Source organism: Copadichromis virginalis, linkage group LG23 (assembly GCF_057382275.1).
Source record: "Copadichromis virginalis isolate Kocher_CV1m ecotype Utaka linkage group LG23, C_Virginalis_male_GT1.1, whole genome shotgun sequence".
Classification (NCBI taxonomy): Eukaryota; Metazoa; Chordata; class Actinopteri; order Cichliformes; family Cichlidae; genus Copadichromis; species Copadichromis virginalis.
In genome coordinates this window covers 28,740,975-28,757,968 of record NC_140639.1, presented here as the reverse complement: position 1 = coordinate 28,757,968, position 16,994 = coordinate 28,740,975, and the positions used below count along the sequence as shown (strand labels likewise).

At 41.7% G+C, this 16,994-nt stretch overlaps 1 protein-coding gene across 2 annotated transcripts in view; it reads right to left on the bottom strand.

The window, feature by feature from the left end:
- Positions 1 to 1,277: 1,277 nt before the first annotated feature.
- LOC146681101 (sodium/potassium-transporting ATPase subunit alpha-1-like) overlaps positions 1,278 to 16,994 on the bottom strand; it is a 60,345-nt gene continuing 44,628 nt past the window's right edge. For both annotated transcript variants that reach the window (XM_085448359.1, XM_085448358.1), the window contains exons 4-23: positions 13,584 to 13,685; positions 13,346 to 13,447; positions 11,997 to 12,110; positions 11,576 to 11,710; positions 11,207 to 11,324; positions 10,202 to 10,470; positions 9,801 to 10,109; positions 9,093 to 9,227; positions 7,989 to 8,181; positions 7,725 to 7,900; positions 7,510 to 7,646; positions 6,714 to 6,864; positions 6,461 to 6,629; positions 6,218 to 6,372; positions 5,992 to 6,115; positions 4,477 to 4,622; positions 4,217 to 4,347; positions 3,962 to 4,063; positions 2,921 to 3,012; positions 1,278 to 1,450 (exon numbers count right to left, since the gene is read on the bottom strand). In XM_085448359.1, coding sequence (XP_085304485.1) covers positions 1,422 to 1,450; positions 2,921 to 3,012; positions 3,962 to 4,063; positions 4,217 to 4,347; positions 4,477 to 4,622; positions 5,992 to 6,115; positions 6,218 to 6,372; positions 6,461 to 6,629; positions 6,714 to 6,864; positions 7,510 to 7,646; positions 7,725 to 7,900; positions 7,989 to 8,181; positions 9,093 to 9,227; positions 9,801 to 10,109; positions 10,202 to 10,470; positions 11,207 to 11,324; positions 11,576 to 11,710; positions 11,997 to 12,110; positions 13,346 to 13,447; positions 13,584 to 13,685 — 2,889 coding nt within the window. In that variant the 3' untranslated portion in view covers positions 1,278 to 1,421. The remainder of the gene's footprint in view (positions 1,451 to 2,920; positions 3,013 to 3,961; positions 4,064 to 4,216; positions 4,348 to 4,476; positions 4,623 to 5,991; positions 6,116 to 6,217; positions 6,373 to 6,460; positions 6,630 to 6,713; positions 6,865 to 7,509; positions 7,647 to 7,724; positions 7,901 to 7,988; positions 8,182 to 9,092; positions 9,228 to 9,800; positions 10,110 to 10,201; positions 10,471 to 11,206; positions 11,325 to 11,575; positions 11,711 to 11,996; positions 12,111 to 13,345; positions 13,448 to 13,583; positions 13,686 to 16,994) is intronic.

The window sequence follows — 16,994 nt, the reverse complement described above, 5'->3', positions numbered from 1 at the left end:
GTTCCCACTGTAGCCGGTCTTCTCCTTCCCTCTCCCTTCCAACTGTCCTAAAACCGTTTTTTGGCTTCTGTTTTTGATTAATTTCATCTGCAGTGTTATTCGTGCGAGGGCATTGTCTCAGGTTGTGTGTGCTTACCTCACACAGTGAAAGGCAAGATAGTGAGAGACACAGAGATAAAGCAACAGCTCCAAAGGTCAAAGTACAGCTTTGAAGGTGACTGATTGCCCAAAGCGTGAATAACAAAGACTGAAAGTAAAGTACCAAAAAAAGAAAAAAAAGTGAGAAGCTGACTAAAACTGACTGACTTTTATCTTGCGAGGGCGCGGGAGATAGAGGGAGAACAAAACTGCTACTCAAAACTACGATAGCATGTGGAATGCATAGGGAGTAAACCACTGAGCCTGAAGCTCAAAACAACGCCCCCCCTCCCCCTCGGAAAAAGAATCTAATTTGAAAGTGTTTTGAGATTAAAATTTTTAGCTATCTCTTGCAAACTTGGCCAAAGTTGAATGGAAAAGTGTATTTTAATTGGTGCGGTCGATACACTTAACAGGATCCAAAAGGTTTGCAGCTGCCACTGGAATCCCCACCTCAGCATTCCTGAGGTTAGCAAAGTCTAAAGTAAAGCCATAAAGTTTTAACTGACAAGGTTTCAATGAATGATTAAGCAACATAATGTGCCTGCAATACGCCGTGCCCTTGAACAGAGCGACCACTGACTGCTGACTTCTTAACTGAATGACAGTCCCTGTGAAGCAAATGGACTGCCCAAAAGTTTTCAGCACTAGCGCTCAAAGAGCCACAGTGGAACTGAAGGACACCCGTGACCCCCAATGTCCCTTATGGAACCGACACGTGCCGTTAACGCAACTGAAACTTTAGCTGTGAGGATTAAGGGCTGTCCTTGATGGCTGACTGGTGGGGGTTGTTGGATGTGTTTGTAGTAAACTTACGGCTGTTTGTAGTCACTCAACTATTGCAGGGTGGGGGGTTAGCAACGGAGTGGGAGGGAGCTTGCAAAACACTAGGGGGCGTGGGGGCGGGTGGGGGACACATGGAAAATCTCAGAAATGAACATAAGGGCTTGTAATGAATGATTAGGCAACATGGTGGCCAAGAAATACTCTGTGCCCTTGAGCAGACAAAGTGATCTCTTGACTTGTTGTCAGACTGTTAGAAGTAACAGAAAACAGGCTAAAATGACCCTAAATGATGAGATAATCCCACGTTTACCAACAAGGAAAGCCTGGACAAAATTAACCACTATGCAAGCAGCGTCAGTGCACAGTATTTATGTTTTATTGAAAGCCCCACACATACATCAATATAATCTGACTATGACTTGTGGTGTTAGTGGTCTAACATCTCAAACATAGGTGTAGCATATGAAACACTCCTGTGTCCCATGCATGGCGCTGGCTCAGTAGTATGTCTCTAGCTCCACCCAACCTAGAAACCAAAGGAGACGTAATTAGGAACATCGCACATCTCGCCTCACATGCACCAGGGTTGACAAACTGATGCGTTGAAAAAACAAAAGCCATGGTTTCAACAAGCTTGCACTCAATCCTTTAAGTTTGCTGGCAGCAATCAAAAGAAAAGAGACTCGACTTGTGGAAGGGGGGGGCGGGGCTTTGAAGATATATGTTGCTGAACTTTGGCCGAATGCCACCATGGCTTTGGTGGCAATGCTATTAGAAGATGTATCCTACGGGCGGGAGAGGCTGTGTCATTTTGGTCTCACAGATGCTGATGAGATGACATCATCAGTGAGGCCATAAATAATCAGCCTGGGATGAAATGACTAAAAGGATCACAAGACACTGAAATGACCCTGTAGCTCAAAAGCTATGAGTGGAGTTTCATGTAAATGTAATTGAGTAAAACTGTCCTAACATGTCTCATGTGTTAGTCTAAAGGTTAACTAGTCGGACATCCTAAAAAAATCCAAGTATTTCTGGTGGAAAGGCCAGCAACATAGTGTATTAGGTGGTGATTGTATGGGATTTGGCATATAGTAAATAATAATAAATTAAAAAGAGTAAATTAAATGAAATAAAAATCTGGAAAATGAAACACACATATTTTAATGCACTGTTGTCCCATTTATCCACCCGTGTGCATTGGGGTGAACGGCCACTTTTAGAAACATCAGCTTCACAGATGTGTGCCTTGCTTAAATATAATGTAACTATTACCTGTTATTAATTCCACCAACTTTGTTCTGGTCAGAGTATCATAATAAAAATCCTTAAAAATCCTTGATGTGGGCAGTTTAATGCAGGAACAATTCCTATCAACTGTATGACTGTGCAGGAGAAAGAGTACATCTACTGATCACGGAGGGGCTTTTAACTGCAGCAACTTGAGAGGACGTAAACATAAATGGTTCCCACCCCCTTCCACCCAACCAACAGCTGAGCTTTAATGCCAGCCAGCTGATGGGCTCCTTTGTTTCAGTGGATGTGGTTCAGTACTATGAAAATAGTTCCCACATGAAACTGTGCAAAACAAGGTTTGTAGAGTTTTTGAGCAACCAGGCCCTGATTACAGGAAGGATACATCGGTGCCACTGGCACTACAAGGAGAATGTTATTTAGTTTCATGACATTTAAGAGAATGGAGACATTTCCACAGCCTATACTGTATCACCAAATCTGGGCACTACAGGCCCAAGTTAGATTTTGCAGTGAACTATTCCTTTAAGTAGCAGGCTTGTCAAAGCACTTGATCATTTCTCTTCAAATTTGGATGTACAATAGATTTTAACGCAAAACAGCACATTTTGTGCTTCTGATTTCTCATTTGGGTAAAAAGGAGTTGCACGCTACTTCATTCAGATTAAAATGCAGAGACAAAACGGGGGTCCTGGGTGCCTCAGATAGTGAAAAAATGTAACAGAGTTAGTGAAGCTCTTACCTCCTGGGTTTCGTCTGAGGATATATCTTCTGACTTCATCATAAAGGAAGATGATGAGGGAGTAAGGGAAGGCACAGAACCACCACAATGGCCTAAAGGTATGGATGGACAGTCAGGATGAGTTACATGGCAAAAAAAGCAAAACAAAACACAAGCATACTCGTCTTTTTTCTTTCAGGTTCAATAAAGGCACATGAAAAGCTTTTGGAGTGAGCATTAGGCTGCAGAGAACCGGCTATTAGAATGAATTCAGAAGCTGTTAAAGCAAAACGAGGCAGAGAAATCTGAGGACTCTGGGTCGAGGACATATCCTGCTGATGCGTTCATCTCTTTGAGACTGCTCTCTGGCGACTCTAACGAGGTTACTGAAAGACCACTAATGCAAAGCCCTGAAAACCAGCCCACAAAACTCTGGGATCTGTTTGTTATGTTTTTGTGCTTATTTCAGTGTCCTAGATCTAGTGCAGCTGTCTACATCTGAATATATCCACAGGTAAACAAAGAAATTAAAAAAATAAAAGAGCGTAAAATAATCAGAAATAGGGACAACAACACAGAATAAGAAACTGGGATTATTTAAACACCAGAAGACACCCAAAGAAACAGGGGAGTGGGTAAGTTAGGGAAGTAGCATGCGAACTTTTCAGCTAATGAGCCTAAAGTGTCTTCAATGCTTTCTATTGTTCTCTTTTGGGCAAAGAAACTCCTTAGTAATAGCAGCTCTTGTGCTTCGCTCTGCCTCTGAAGAGGAAATTACCAGTGACACTAGATAATAGCCGTCTTATTTTCAACAAGAAGGTAAAGCAAGATGACACCACTGAATTAAACACAACAAGATCAACACTTTACCAGGGGATTGTCTTGCGTTCATGAATGTCATTGCACGAATAAAGGTGACAAAGAAGACGGCCACAAGAATAACATTGGAAGAGCAAAAGTGTGCTTTATGAATAATTATTGAATTCTAAGGGTGTTTTCCTGAATTTGTGGTATTACTAGATTAAAAAGAAGAGCACAAGCTTGTCTGTGTGCTTGACTCACTTCATAGGGTACATTCTTAGGGCAACATCCATGCCCGGGCAGTATGACAGAAAGGCAGCCAGTGCAGTCTCCTCAACGAGCCCAAAGATAAGGATGCGGTTCCTGCAGGGAAAAAAAGTCAGAATCACCAAAACACTGGTGAATATTCTTAGATGTTCTAAAATCAAGCATCACAACATCATTAAACTTTAAAGGTGCTCTTAGTTTTGATGTAAGTCCCGCCCTGAGATCTCTTGTGTCTCCACATATACGTACGTCATTCCTTGCTTCAAAATGGAGTTCCTCCTGGTCTTACAGATGATTAGATCAGCCCACTGGACGATTACAATGCTTGTGAAGAAAGCTGTGTGGCAGGTGAACTCTACAATCTTTCTGCGCTCATATGTCTAGTGCACAAAAAACAAAATGATAAGCTTAGAAAGCCTTTTCAAGCACTGAAATTCAAGTGAACAACACAATAAAGCTGAATAATTCTCCTAGTTCAGAGTACATGTAGTAGAATTACTGTGACTGACCCATTCCTGTCCATAACTGTCTTCCAGGTCATTTAGATATTTGTCATCCCACAGCACTCTCAGTCCTATCAGGTCCATGGGGAGGAAACCGTTTTCAGCCAGGATGACAAAATATGTGAAGAAGCCAGCTGTGGCCTGCATCATACCTAACAGGAGAAAAACAACAGGGAACTTCAGGAAATGCAGATTGTATTGATTTTTCTTTTTACATTCTGTACGGTGCTTGAAAGTCCCCGACTACTTTTGATCACAAGGTGACTGCACAGGTTAGCTGATAGGAGGCAACCTTTCTGAAACCAGTAGTTCAGTCTTACTTGGGCTGACTGATGTCACTCTCAGTGGGATTGCTGAAGGTTTGCAAATAACTGCAGCAAGAGATATGTATTTGTAGTGGGGCGTGGTCTGCAATGCCTCTCCAGGTGAGATGGATGAACCTGCGTGGCAACTGCAATCACGCTTCGCCAGCTTAAAAGTCTGTGACTGTTTAATCTTGTAGTTGTTGTTGTTGTGGATGTGTGTGGTTGACAGCTGCAGAAATGCAGCCCATTGTGAGTGTACAGCAACTGTGTGTGTGAAAAGTGGTTGAATAAAGATGCTGAAAAGTGTAAGAATGTCGTTGGGTCTGCTGTGGTTATTTTACAGTGGTGCCGAAACCAAGGAGTGGAGTGGCATGGCAGACCCAGGACCGGGCCAGCCAGGGAAGGCGCTGGCCGGAATAATGATCAAACTCACAGCCACACAACAAGAGCAGGCGGTGTTGTCATGCTTCTGGCGGGAAGAGCTGCAGGACAAGACTGAGCAGCATGTGGAGGTGATTAAGGCATGGCAGCTCGGATCTGGACCTGGCTGCCACTGCCGCCAGAGTGAAGGAGGTAGGGACTGTTCTGGCGTCCGTGCCGACCCCCAGGGCGTGACCATCTAGGCTGCACCCATCCCCACTCCTAGGGTGGGAGCGTCGATGCCTGGCAGGGGCCTGCAGCCATCAGCCATTCGAGGGGGTGACCGTGGCTCAGGGGGTTGGGAAGTTCATCCGGTTCGATCCCTGGGCTCTCTGTCCTGGTCGTTGTGTCCTTGGGCAAGACACTACCGCCTACTGGTGTTGGCCAGAGGGGCCGATGGCGCGATATGGCAGCCTCGCTTCTGTCAGTCTGCCCCAGGGCAGCTGTGGCTACAACCGTAGCTGCCTTCACCAGTGTGTGAATGTGAGAGTGAATGAATAGTGGCATTGTAAAGCGCTTTGGGTGCCTTGATAAGTGCTATATAAATCCAATCCATTATTATTATTAATTCCCATCTATCAATAGCTCGCCCTTCATAATTGCAGACATTTTAGATAGACCATTCAAATGCAACTGATGTATATAAATAATGCACAACTTGGCAGAAGAGTTAGAATTAACTTTTTGAGGGTTTTTGGAAAATTATATGTCATATTGAAGGTGCAGAATTCTTAAATACTGCCACAAAAATATGGATACAGTATAGTTAAAGCTGAATAAATAAATGATGCCTTACCAATCTGTCCATAGGATATACTGATGAGCCTTTCATTCACTAGCTTGTCTGTTTTGGGGTTTCTGGGCTGTCTCTTCATGATGTCGCTCTCAGCTTTCTCATAAGCCAGGGAGATGGCAGGGACCTGCAAAACCACAAGTGAATAAATATACACATGAACTTTCCACCCATATTTGAGTTCAGTTGAATCTCTCTATAGAACAGGATGAAGAGCCAAACAGCTCACCATGTCAGTTCCCAGATCAATACAGAGGATGGTGACGGTTCCCAGGGGCAGAGGGATGTTGGCGATGATGAAGAGGAGGAAGGGTGAGATCTCGGGGATGTTACTGGTCAGAGTGTAGGCGATGGACTTCTTCAAGTTGTCAAAGATCAGACGGCCTGAACAAAGTAATTTAGTAGATTCAGTGATGTTTTGTATTTTGTATTTCCAGATTTCTGCAGGTGTAGGTCTTGATATAGATCTTACCTTCTTCCACTCCAGTGACAATGGAGGCAAAGTTATCGTCCAGCAGGATCATGTCAGCAGCCTGTTTGGAGACATCAGATCCAGCGATGCCCATGGCAACACCGATGTCAGCTTTCTTCAGAGCTGGAGAGTCGTTCACACCATCACCTGTCACGGCCACAATGGCTCCCTGGACAAGGAAGAACATGTTTTTACAAGTTCCAAACAAAACATTTGTCAAACTGTGTCTGTGAGAATCCCCCCCGATGCTCACCTGTCTCTGGCATCCTTCCACAATGATCAGTTTCTGTTGAGGGGAGGTCCTGGCAAATACAATTTCAGTGTGGTGCTTCAGCAAATCATCAAGGTGTTCTGGGGTCATGTCTTTAAGTTCACCACCATGGACAACACAGGCCTTAGCATCCCTGAAGAAATTACAAACACATTAGTATAACAGTAGGGTATCATCAGGAGATTACATCAGGACATTTCAAAAAGTAAATTATGTGAACTTTGGTACTGTCAGCAAAAAAGTGCTCAATAACACTGTCACCTAATAAAATAATCAATCCTCAGTGCAGACAGTGAATCCCAACCTTTTGTTTTTAGCATTTAGTTAATCCAACAGAATGTTATGTCATATTTTGTAAACAGAGGTTTTATATGAGTTTAAAAGAGCCTAACAATCCTAACCCTGCAAAAGCACTAAGAAGGATAGTAATTTTAGTGTGCTTTAACGTGAACACACAAACACACACACACACACACACACACACACACACACACACACACACACACACACACACAATAACTTGTTGATGAATAAAAAGCAAAGCCACCAGCTAAGCATCACACCAAGATTTAATAGATGTAAATTAATGGTAAAAGCCTCTTTGGCTGTGTAGCAGTCAGGACCTCTGAAAGACAGAGTTAATTTAATTTAGCAGTTTTTGCAATTTCAAGCAAACTTTAAAGCTGTATCATTAAAGAGAGAAACATTTTGAACAGTTCTCACTTGTGGTCAAGAAACTGTCAAAGCTACTTCAATAAATCTTTGAAAGAGAACTAACCTAGGGTTGACCTCTGAAACTGGAATATTTAAGCGGGCGGCAATGTCTTCAACAGTCTCATTGCCTTCTGAGATGATACCCACACCTTTAGCAATAGCCTTGGCTGTAATTGGATGGTCACCTGTGACCATGATGACCTGAGAAAGAAGAGAAAAAAATGGAATACTTTGTGCAAACAAAAAACAAACATCTGGTCATCCAAAAAGTTATCATACCTTGATTCCAGCACTCCTGCATTTACCAACAGCATCAGGCACAGCAGCACGAGGAGGGTCAATCATGGCCATGAGTCCGACGAAGCACAGGTTCTCAGTGGGGAAGTTCACTTCATCAGTATCAAAAGCAAATCCCTCTGGGAACTGGTCATCAGGCAGGTGACAGTGGCAGAAACCTGAATAAGATACAAAGAAAATACTTGAAAGATTCCCCTTTGCTAGCTAAAATTGAAATATACAGATAGCGAAGGAGGCTAGCTGTACCCAGTACTCTCTCTCCAAGACCTCCCAACTCAACATAGGCGTTATTGAAAGAGTCTTTCATCTCATCATCCAGAGCCTGCTCTTTGCCCTGAAGTAAAATGGAGGAACAGCGGTCCAAAATCCTCTCTGGAGCTCCTTTCATCACCAGCAGATGCTTGGTTTCCCCAGGAGTGCTGTTCTTATGGATGGAGAGCTGTGGGACAGCAGAGAGACTGGATTTAAATGCAGGTTTAAGTGATTTACGTGAAGCAAAATTAAAAGAGCTTTACTCTAAACCGTTTGACAAGACTTTTTACTAGATTAATCAAAAACATTTAATAGATTCAGGTAAGGCAAGTTTTATTGATAAAAATGCTGTTGTTAAAATTAGACTGAAATAAAATATATGTAAAATATAGACATGGCTTAGGGCCCTGAAAAGTAAGTTCATGCAATGTACTCTCACCAGCAGGGGCGACTCCCCTGGTTGAAACAAGTAGTATGATTGCAGAAGTGTAAAAGGATATTACAGTCATTCTGTTCTGATTTATAACTTCAGTAAATACTAGGGCTGTCAGCATTAATCGCTTTGCAATGACGTTAACGGCAAAACTGCATTAACGTGGCGCTAACACGTTAATCGAGCTACCCACACTAACGCGTTGACGCCGTCCAGCCCCACACAAAGGGTGATCCACATTAACCCGTTAACGGAGATAAGCCGCGTTAATGTGGTTTTGGCATTAACGTCATTTTAATGCGATTAACACTGACAGCCCTAGCCCGAGTAAATACTCAATAGTTTATCATCCAAATCTCTAGTTTAAGTGTTATTTAATTCAATGTGATATTTCTTTTGTAAATCAAGCCCTCATTTATAGTGAAATAGATAATAAAGTGCAAAGGGTAACTAGCCTGAGACTGACAGCTTAGCACTATATTAGTGTGCAGCATCCCCCCAGATCAAATCAAGTTTAAGGAAATCAAGATTGGGATTGCCTTAATTCTAAAGTTAAGACTTTGAAACAAGGCTTTCTGCAACTTTATAGTATGTGTTTTGTCTATAGATGTGCTTTTTTTGATCTAAACATTTAAGGGCTTTATCACACTGTGTGGATGGTATACCTGGTATTTGTTTGTGGAATTGAAGGGGATCTCAGCAATTTTGGAGTATTTTTCTCTCATTTCGTTAACAGATCCACAGCACAGCTCAATACACTTTAGCAAGGCAGCTTCTGAGGCATCACCAGCCACATGTCTCTGTGGATTTAAGCAAAAAACAGGGTTAGTAAAATAGGTTTATCATCACATTCCATGCCTTCTTTATAACAACATTTTGTAAATGAGAATTGATGTGTACACAACTGTATTTAGGTAATCTGTTGCTGAATTACATCAAAAATATGGCAATCACATGGTTGTGGATGTAATTTACTAAATTGGATAGATGATTATGGAGACCATGACTTAGACGAAGACTATTATACATCTGTATATTTAAAACAGACTTTAATTATCTTGAGTGGTTTCATAAAGATTTGTAGTGCTTTTTGGCTGCATTTGTATCTGGTTGAATCCCAAAAGTTCCAAGCCAGGACTTCCCACATAGTCACTGATTCCCAGTATTCATTGGGTATACTATCAAACTCAGGAAAGAGGGGTAATAAGCATTGTCTTTGTGTACAACCAAGGGTATGAGAACTTGTTACATGGAAAACAAATGTTTCTGATTTGTTCCTTCAGATGGATTATTTGGATGGGAAATTATTTGGAGTCTTTGTTGATGTTCACGATGGATGAACTAGAGCAGTTTTACAGATGAAAATTTCTCACCTTCAGAATGGGAACGTTGCTCTGGTCAGCCAGGAAAACGGCACGGTTGCAGAGTCCAGCGATTCTGGACAGATTAGCCCAGGTGGCAGAGCTCCTGTCAAAAGAGGTACCACTCTGGTTCTCAGTGGTGTCAGCCTCATGGATCTGGTTGTCAAACCACATGTGGGCCACAGTCATTCTGTTCTGGGTCAGGGTGCCGGTCTTGTCAGAACAGATGGTGGAGGTGGACCCCAGAGTCTCGACAGCTTCCAAGTTCTTCACCAGGCAGTTCTTCTTGGCCATACGCTTAGCAGTCAGAGTCAGACACACCTACAGACAATTTAGGTTTTAAGAACCACAGTCTTTTTGTATCAATAAATATAAGGTATTTAAAAGGAATGCCATTAGACACCAAAACTCACAGTGACAGTAGCCAAAAGACCTTCTGGCACGTTGGCGACGATGATACCAATAAGGAAGATGACAGCCTCCAGCCAGTTATATCCAAGGATGAGAGAAAGGATGAAGAAAGTTACTCCCAGGAAAACGGCCACTCCAGTGATGATGTGGATGAAATGCTCGATCTCAATGGCAATGGGAGTTTTTCCGCCCTCTAGACTGGAAGCCAGGGTGGCGATGCGGCCCATGACGGTATTATCACCAGTGTTGATGACGATTCCTCTGGCTGTGCCTGAAAAGAGAAGACAGACTGATTCCACTGACTTTTCATTTGGCTTTTGTTAGGTTTTGTATTGTTGATTGTCATTTATGCTTAGAAATATTTAACCATATATGCTTAGAGGTGTATAATCAATTGTGTAGTGATAGGATGTGTGATCTTTAACAGGCTGCAAAGGCTTGGTGTGTATTCCACACTGGAATGCACACCTACATCCTGGGAGCATGAGAAGAGGTCGTACCTTGTTTTATTGTTTTATGGTAGGATAAACATGGCTGTATCTGTTTTAGGCTAAGTGCCTTTTGTTTAGATGAACTGTTGGACTTCCAGACCAGCAGGTTTAGGGAAGTCATTTATGGGGTCACACTCTGACACCCCCCCCCCCCCCCCACACACACACACACACACACAGAGTATTCTTTGTTCACATGTATACCTATGTAAGATGTTATATGTTAATGACCCTATGCATATTCATGTAACCACAATAAAAGGAGTGCTATGGGGAACCTGGCTGAGAGTCTGATGGAGGTCAAGTGGTGGGACGACACTTGGCTCCAGGCAGGTCTCCCTCATGCATGAGTAACAAGAAGAACTTTGCCTACTTCGTGTCTTGCTTGCTGTGTAATTATATTGTCTTCAACGTTCCAGCGAATAGGTTCAAGCTACAAACCTATCAGCTTTTACTTGAGATCATTAAGCTTATGTTTTCTCTAATTAGACAGTAAATCAATTTTTGTGTCTGTACCTTCAACACAGTTGGTGGAGAAGAAAGTAATGTTCCTGGTTTCCAGTGGGTTTTCATGGGAGAATTCTGGAGATCGAGTCTGAGGCTCTGATTCACCAGTCAGGGAGGAGTTGTCCACCTGAGGAATGAAAAAAAAGAAACAAACATGTTAACAGGGTCAGCAATAAGCTGTGATCGCTGACCAGTGGTGATGATCAGGTGATGCACAAGGGTGGAGGACTGAGGTTGATTTTGCCACTTCAAGAATGAAAAATTACTCAAAAACTATAACACATAAAATAAGATTTATATAAATAAAACCATAGCTGTCAAACCCCCACTCTAGAAAAATGTATGGTGTAATTAACACAAGTATTTGAGTTAAAGAACCTTGCAGCCGTGAGCAGAGACAACTCTGAGATCAGCAGGAATTCGATCTCCTCCTTTCACCTCCACTAAATCTCCGAGCACTACATCCTCAGCATTGATGCTCTTCTTCTCGCCATCACGGATAACCAGGGCTTGCTATAAAAATCAAAGATATTTTAGGAATTTTAGGAATTCAAGCATACCTAGATATGTCAAAAGACACATGAATATGTATTTTCTTTCTTTTCCCATCAACAAAAAGTCAGATGAGTGATGGTAAAAATGCATCATCATTGTTGTAATACTGATGAAGAAACGCTACTCCTTAGAGTTGTGCAACTAGTACTGTTGGGTGTTACCGCCGGGAGGCTACCAAGCAAAATGATACAAAAACAGTGTGTATAAATGGGCTGTTACATTAGCTTTTCTTTTTGTGTCTCACCTGTGGGACCAAGTTCTTGAAGGACTCCATGATCTTGGAGCTCTTGGCCTCTTGGTAGTAGGAGAAGCAACCGGTGATGATGACGACAGCAGAAAGCACAATACCTAGGTACAACTACATTAACAGAGAAGGCGCAGTTAGGTCATCTTTTGTGTTATACATTATTTATTTAACATCAGAGTTGGGGAGTAACGGAATACATGAACCGGCGTTACGTATTTACAATACAAAATATGAGTAACTGTATTCCGTTATAGTTACAGTTAAAAAAAGTGGTATTCAGAATACAGTTACTTTGTTAACATAAATGGATTACACGGTGGTCTTTTTCTGTTTCATATGCTAGTCTATGCCCTCTTTATTTTTGGTAATTCCACGCCGGTGGAAACCCAAACAAAACATGCATTAGGCTCTAATGCCTGTGTCTCAATCTTGCAGCCCATGTCACCCCTACTTGCGGCCCGCATAATAGCATAAAGAAATATTTTTTAAATTATTTAAAAAATTATTTAATATGAAGGCAACAGGCAGAGTGTTACAGACATAGCTCTAAAGAATGTAGCCTCATGGGCAGTGTAGTCTGTGCTGCAGGGAGAATGGACTGCCATACCTGTTATGTGTCTGTGAGCGCGAGGAGGGAGAAAAAGAAGAGTGGAAAAGTACGAGTTGTCACCGACCAGAAACGGGAGTTGGAAGCATGTAACTATAATAATAACCACTGCAGCAAAAAAAGAGTACCTGACTAGCCCAGTTGTAAATTTTCTATTAAGACTCGACTGTACACCGTGTTCGTGTTTTCCTCCAAAACAATAAGTTCCGTTGGAGCAGCCTTTCAACGCCTCTCTCTGTCTCTCGCTAGCAAAGCTGACCGGAACAACAAAGTAAAGCTAATTTTTGGCTATGAGCCAGTCACAGAGCCCAATGTATTAGCCAGAGGTCCCTTTACTACGATTTGGAGCCGCGGACCTGTTTTATATAAGCACGGAATAGTTTTCAATACGAGACCGCTGCAAAAAGTGAAGCCTTACATAATGTCCACCCTACTGTTACTCATTTTATGTTAAGATTCAAAAATCTAGTTGATATTGGTATTGGTATGGCGGGTAACCAAGTAATAGTCATAAATCACAGAGCAATACTACATTCATGTAGTTGTAAAAAGCATGATAATATATTAAGTAATCCAAAGTATTCAGAATACGTTATTCTCACTGAGTAACGTAACAGAATATGTTACAAAATACATTTTGGGGCATGTATTCTGTAATCTGTAGTGGAATACATTTTTAAAAGTGACCTTATCAACACTGTTTAACATACAACAATCTAGTTGAAGATGTTATTTTTACGTTATCATTTGCAGGTTCATCTTCTGAGGCAGCCTGGATACCATAAGCCAAGAAGCAGAGGATGGCACCAATCCACAGCAGCATGGAGAAACCACCAAACAGCTGGAAACAAGAGGAAATAACAATCAGGCTTTGCTGGTTGTACTGGTTTACAGTGACACAGACTTAATTTGCATTTCTACTATTTGGATATTCCACCACAGGTCCGGTTTGCAAGGGGAGGATGTTTGACTCTTACCTGTTTGCAGAACTTGACCCATTCAGGTGTTGTAGGAGGAGGTGTGAGGGCGTTGGGGCCATCTCGGGCCAGGATCTCTTTTGCTCTGGAGGAGGAGAGACCCTAAAAAGAACGATAAAGGTAAGAGGAAAGGTTAAGCTGTGTAAGATAAGATAAGATAAGATAGAACTTTATTAATCCCTCGGGTGGGTTCCTCTGGGAAATTCGACTTCCAAAAAAAGCACAGCAACGACCGAAGTTACAGTTACAGAATTGTTATATATATATATATATATATATATATATACACACACACACACACACACACACACACACACACACACACACACACACACACACACACACACACACACATATATAAATACAGAGACAAATATAAATAAAATATACAAAGGGGATAAATAGAATAAATAGGAATAAAAAATAAAAATACAAGTGAATTGCACATTTCAAGTATTGAGTCTATTGCACTGTTGACTATTTACAAAAAGTATTGCACAAGGTATTGTACAGTGAGGTGAAGAGGCGCTACAGCTTAGTTGTTCCCCCCTCCTTTGTCCTCCTGTTTCCCCTCCCTCTCCCCTCCAGAGAGGAGTTAAACAGTTTGATGGCGTGTGGGACAAAGGAGTTTTTAAGTCTGTTAGTTCTTGTCTTTGGGAGAAGCAACCTGTCACTGAACAGACTCTTCTGATTGTTTATGGCCGTGTGCAGAGGATGCCCAGCATTGTTCATAATGTCCAGCAGTTTCTTTAATGTCCTTTTCTCTGCCACTGTCACCAGAGTGTCCAGCTTCATGCCGACCACAGAGCTAGCCTTCCTGATCAGTTTCTCCAGCCTGGATGAGTGTAAAACCTGATATGAAAATGTGTGATTCCAGTTTTTCCCTTGTTCCTAAAAAGTTTTTAATCTTTGCTGACTTAAGGACAAACATAATGAAGAAGAAGAACATTTCAGTTTAATACGTACAGCATTTAAATCCAAAGAAATGGTGAATTAAGGCCTAATGGAAAACCAAGAAGAAAAAACAACCACAAGCCGAAATACCTCAGTAATCTTAAAATTACAGCTTCTTCTCCTTAAGAACAGACAACAAGAGAAATCCATGTTTATGGGAAATCAAGTCTTGTAATTAACAGTGGGCGCGAAGACTACCAAGTGATCAGGTTGTGTCTGTTTCTATGAAATCCTCTGAAGAAATACGGGGAATTTTTTTTACTACTATTTTCTTTGTTGGCAGAGTCAATAAAGCCCGTTTCCCTATATGAGTGAAACTGTTCAGACAGGTCAGATTCCAGGAGATAATCAGCCTCAAGCAATCATTAGGTGGGTCCGTATTGGTGTGTGACAGTGCATTCTGTGTGTTTATCTGTAGCTTGATGAAGATCACATGGAGCTACTATTGAATAGTATCCAAGTCTGCCTTTTGTAGTGTGGTATGTATTGATACTTTAAAGGTCCAGTTCACCATCTGTCTAACCTGTTAATGTAACTGCCTGTAAGTTCACTTGAGTTGTTTAAAAAAAAAACTTCTTCATTTCCACAAGTAATCTGGGACTATAAAGACAATGTATTTTATTTGTGCCACATGTGGCATTAAAAAGAGTCAAGAAGCAAAGCCTGGGATAGGCTCCAGTCTCCTGACGACTGGTTAAACAGAAAAGAATGGATGGATGTTACTTTACAGAGACAATATTCCTCTACCAGCTTTTATTGGAATGAATGAAGGCAGGAAGCTAATTACAAGTAGGCTAAAGAAACAAATAGCTAAGTGCCACATAGCCCATGACTCAATCTCGGGCTCCTTCTGTCCATGTGTCAAAGCGTCGTTGGGCAAGTTACAGAATCCCAAGTTTACCCCCGATGTACCTATCAGAGTGCGAACATGTTGACATGTTAGATAAAAGTGCTTAGTAAAGATAGAAGCACTGTATTAATATGTGTGTGACTGGGTGAAAGCAGTTTGAATGCCCATATTAAGTAGAAAGGTGCTCGATAACAGTGTTTCCCAACCAATGATCAGGTGTGTCGTGGAATATTACCTGGTTCCACCTGATTAGTACTCTAAGCGTCCGGCGTGAGTAATGGGCAGAACAATTACATTCTCTTCCACTAGAGGGCAGTACAACTACCTGCTCTAATTGAATGGGTTGCCAACTGCCAGTAAAACAGAAGAAGAAGAAGAAGAAATTACATAATAGTCATGCTCTGAGTGAAAGAATGCAATGCGTAATAGCAACAGAAAAGTACTCAATCTGACCTGGGTCTTGGAGAAAATTCCAACCCAGACGACGCCCCTAGCATGAGTAGTGGTTAGAAGAAAGCAAACTATACTGGGGACAAACTGAGCCAATTCCGCTATACCTGGTGTGCGGGGAAAAATGATCAATATGCTTTTTGTGACATTTTTGCTTGGTGGTGTGCTGTGTGATTTTTCTAATGTGATATATGTGCCGTGGCTCCAGAAGGTTGGGAAACACTGCTATATAAGTACCAGTCCATTTGACAAAGTAAACTAAACTGTTGACTGTCCTGAGTCATGTGCTTATAACTAGGGAAGGATTGATCCGATATACAGTATCTGTATCAGTCTGATCCTGATCTAAATTACTGGATATCGGGGAGAAAAAAAAAAGTAATCCGATCCATTAAATATCACAAAAACATCTCACAAAACTTGCAACATGGCGTAACCCACGTAATGAAATAGCACGTCGGAGCAGCATGCGTCATATGATAGAGTGACTGTTGTGTGCGAGACCTGTCGGCGGTCTGGAGTTCACACTAAAAGCATTTGGAGCCTCGCTATGTGCTGCCAAACCAGGTGTACCAAGGTAGGTATCCCTGACAAAATTTGTACCTCTTGCGTTGCGAGCATTCGCTGGGCACGGAGTGCAGATCCAGTTTTTTCTGCCTCCATTACAGACAATTAGACGTGGAAGTAGTGATGTTTTAGTTTTGTGAAAAAGTGAAAAATGAGTGTCGTAACAGTACCATTCAGTTTGAGGGTTACAACAGAAACTTACATATTTATTGTTCTCATGTGGTATCGGATGGGATTATTTTAACAAATAAAGGACATTTTATCTGATAAATAGATGTAACTTTACTGTATAAAGAGCTAAAACCTTCAAAGTTTTAGGACTAGTTAGTCATTATAAGCGTTTGTGAACTAAAAATGAAGAATGTGGGATACTCTTTGTCCATGATTTAGGCAGGGGGGGAACATATTGTGGCAGGATCAGCCTGATATTATTTGTATCCCACTATAACTTCACTGTATAAGGAGCTAACATCTCCAAAATTTCAGTATTTAGTCGTTATTAGAAGTGTTTGTGAGCTTCAAATCCAGAATGTGGGATAGTGTTTGCCCGTGATTTGGAGAGCCCTGCGTGTGCTCCTGATGCAGGGGAA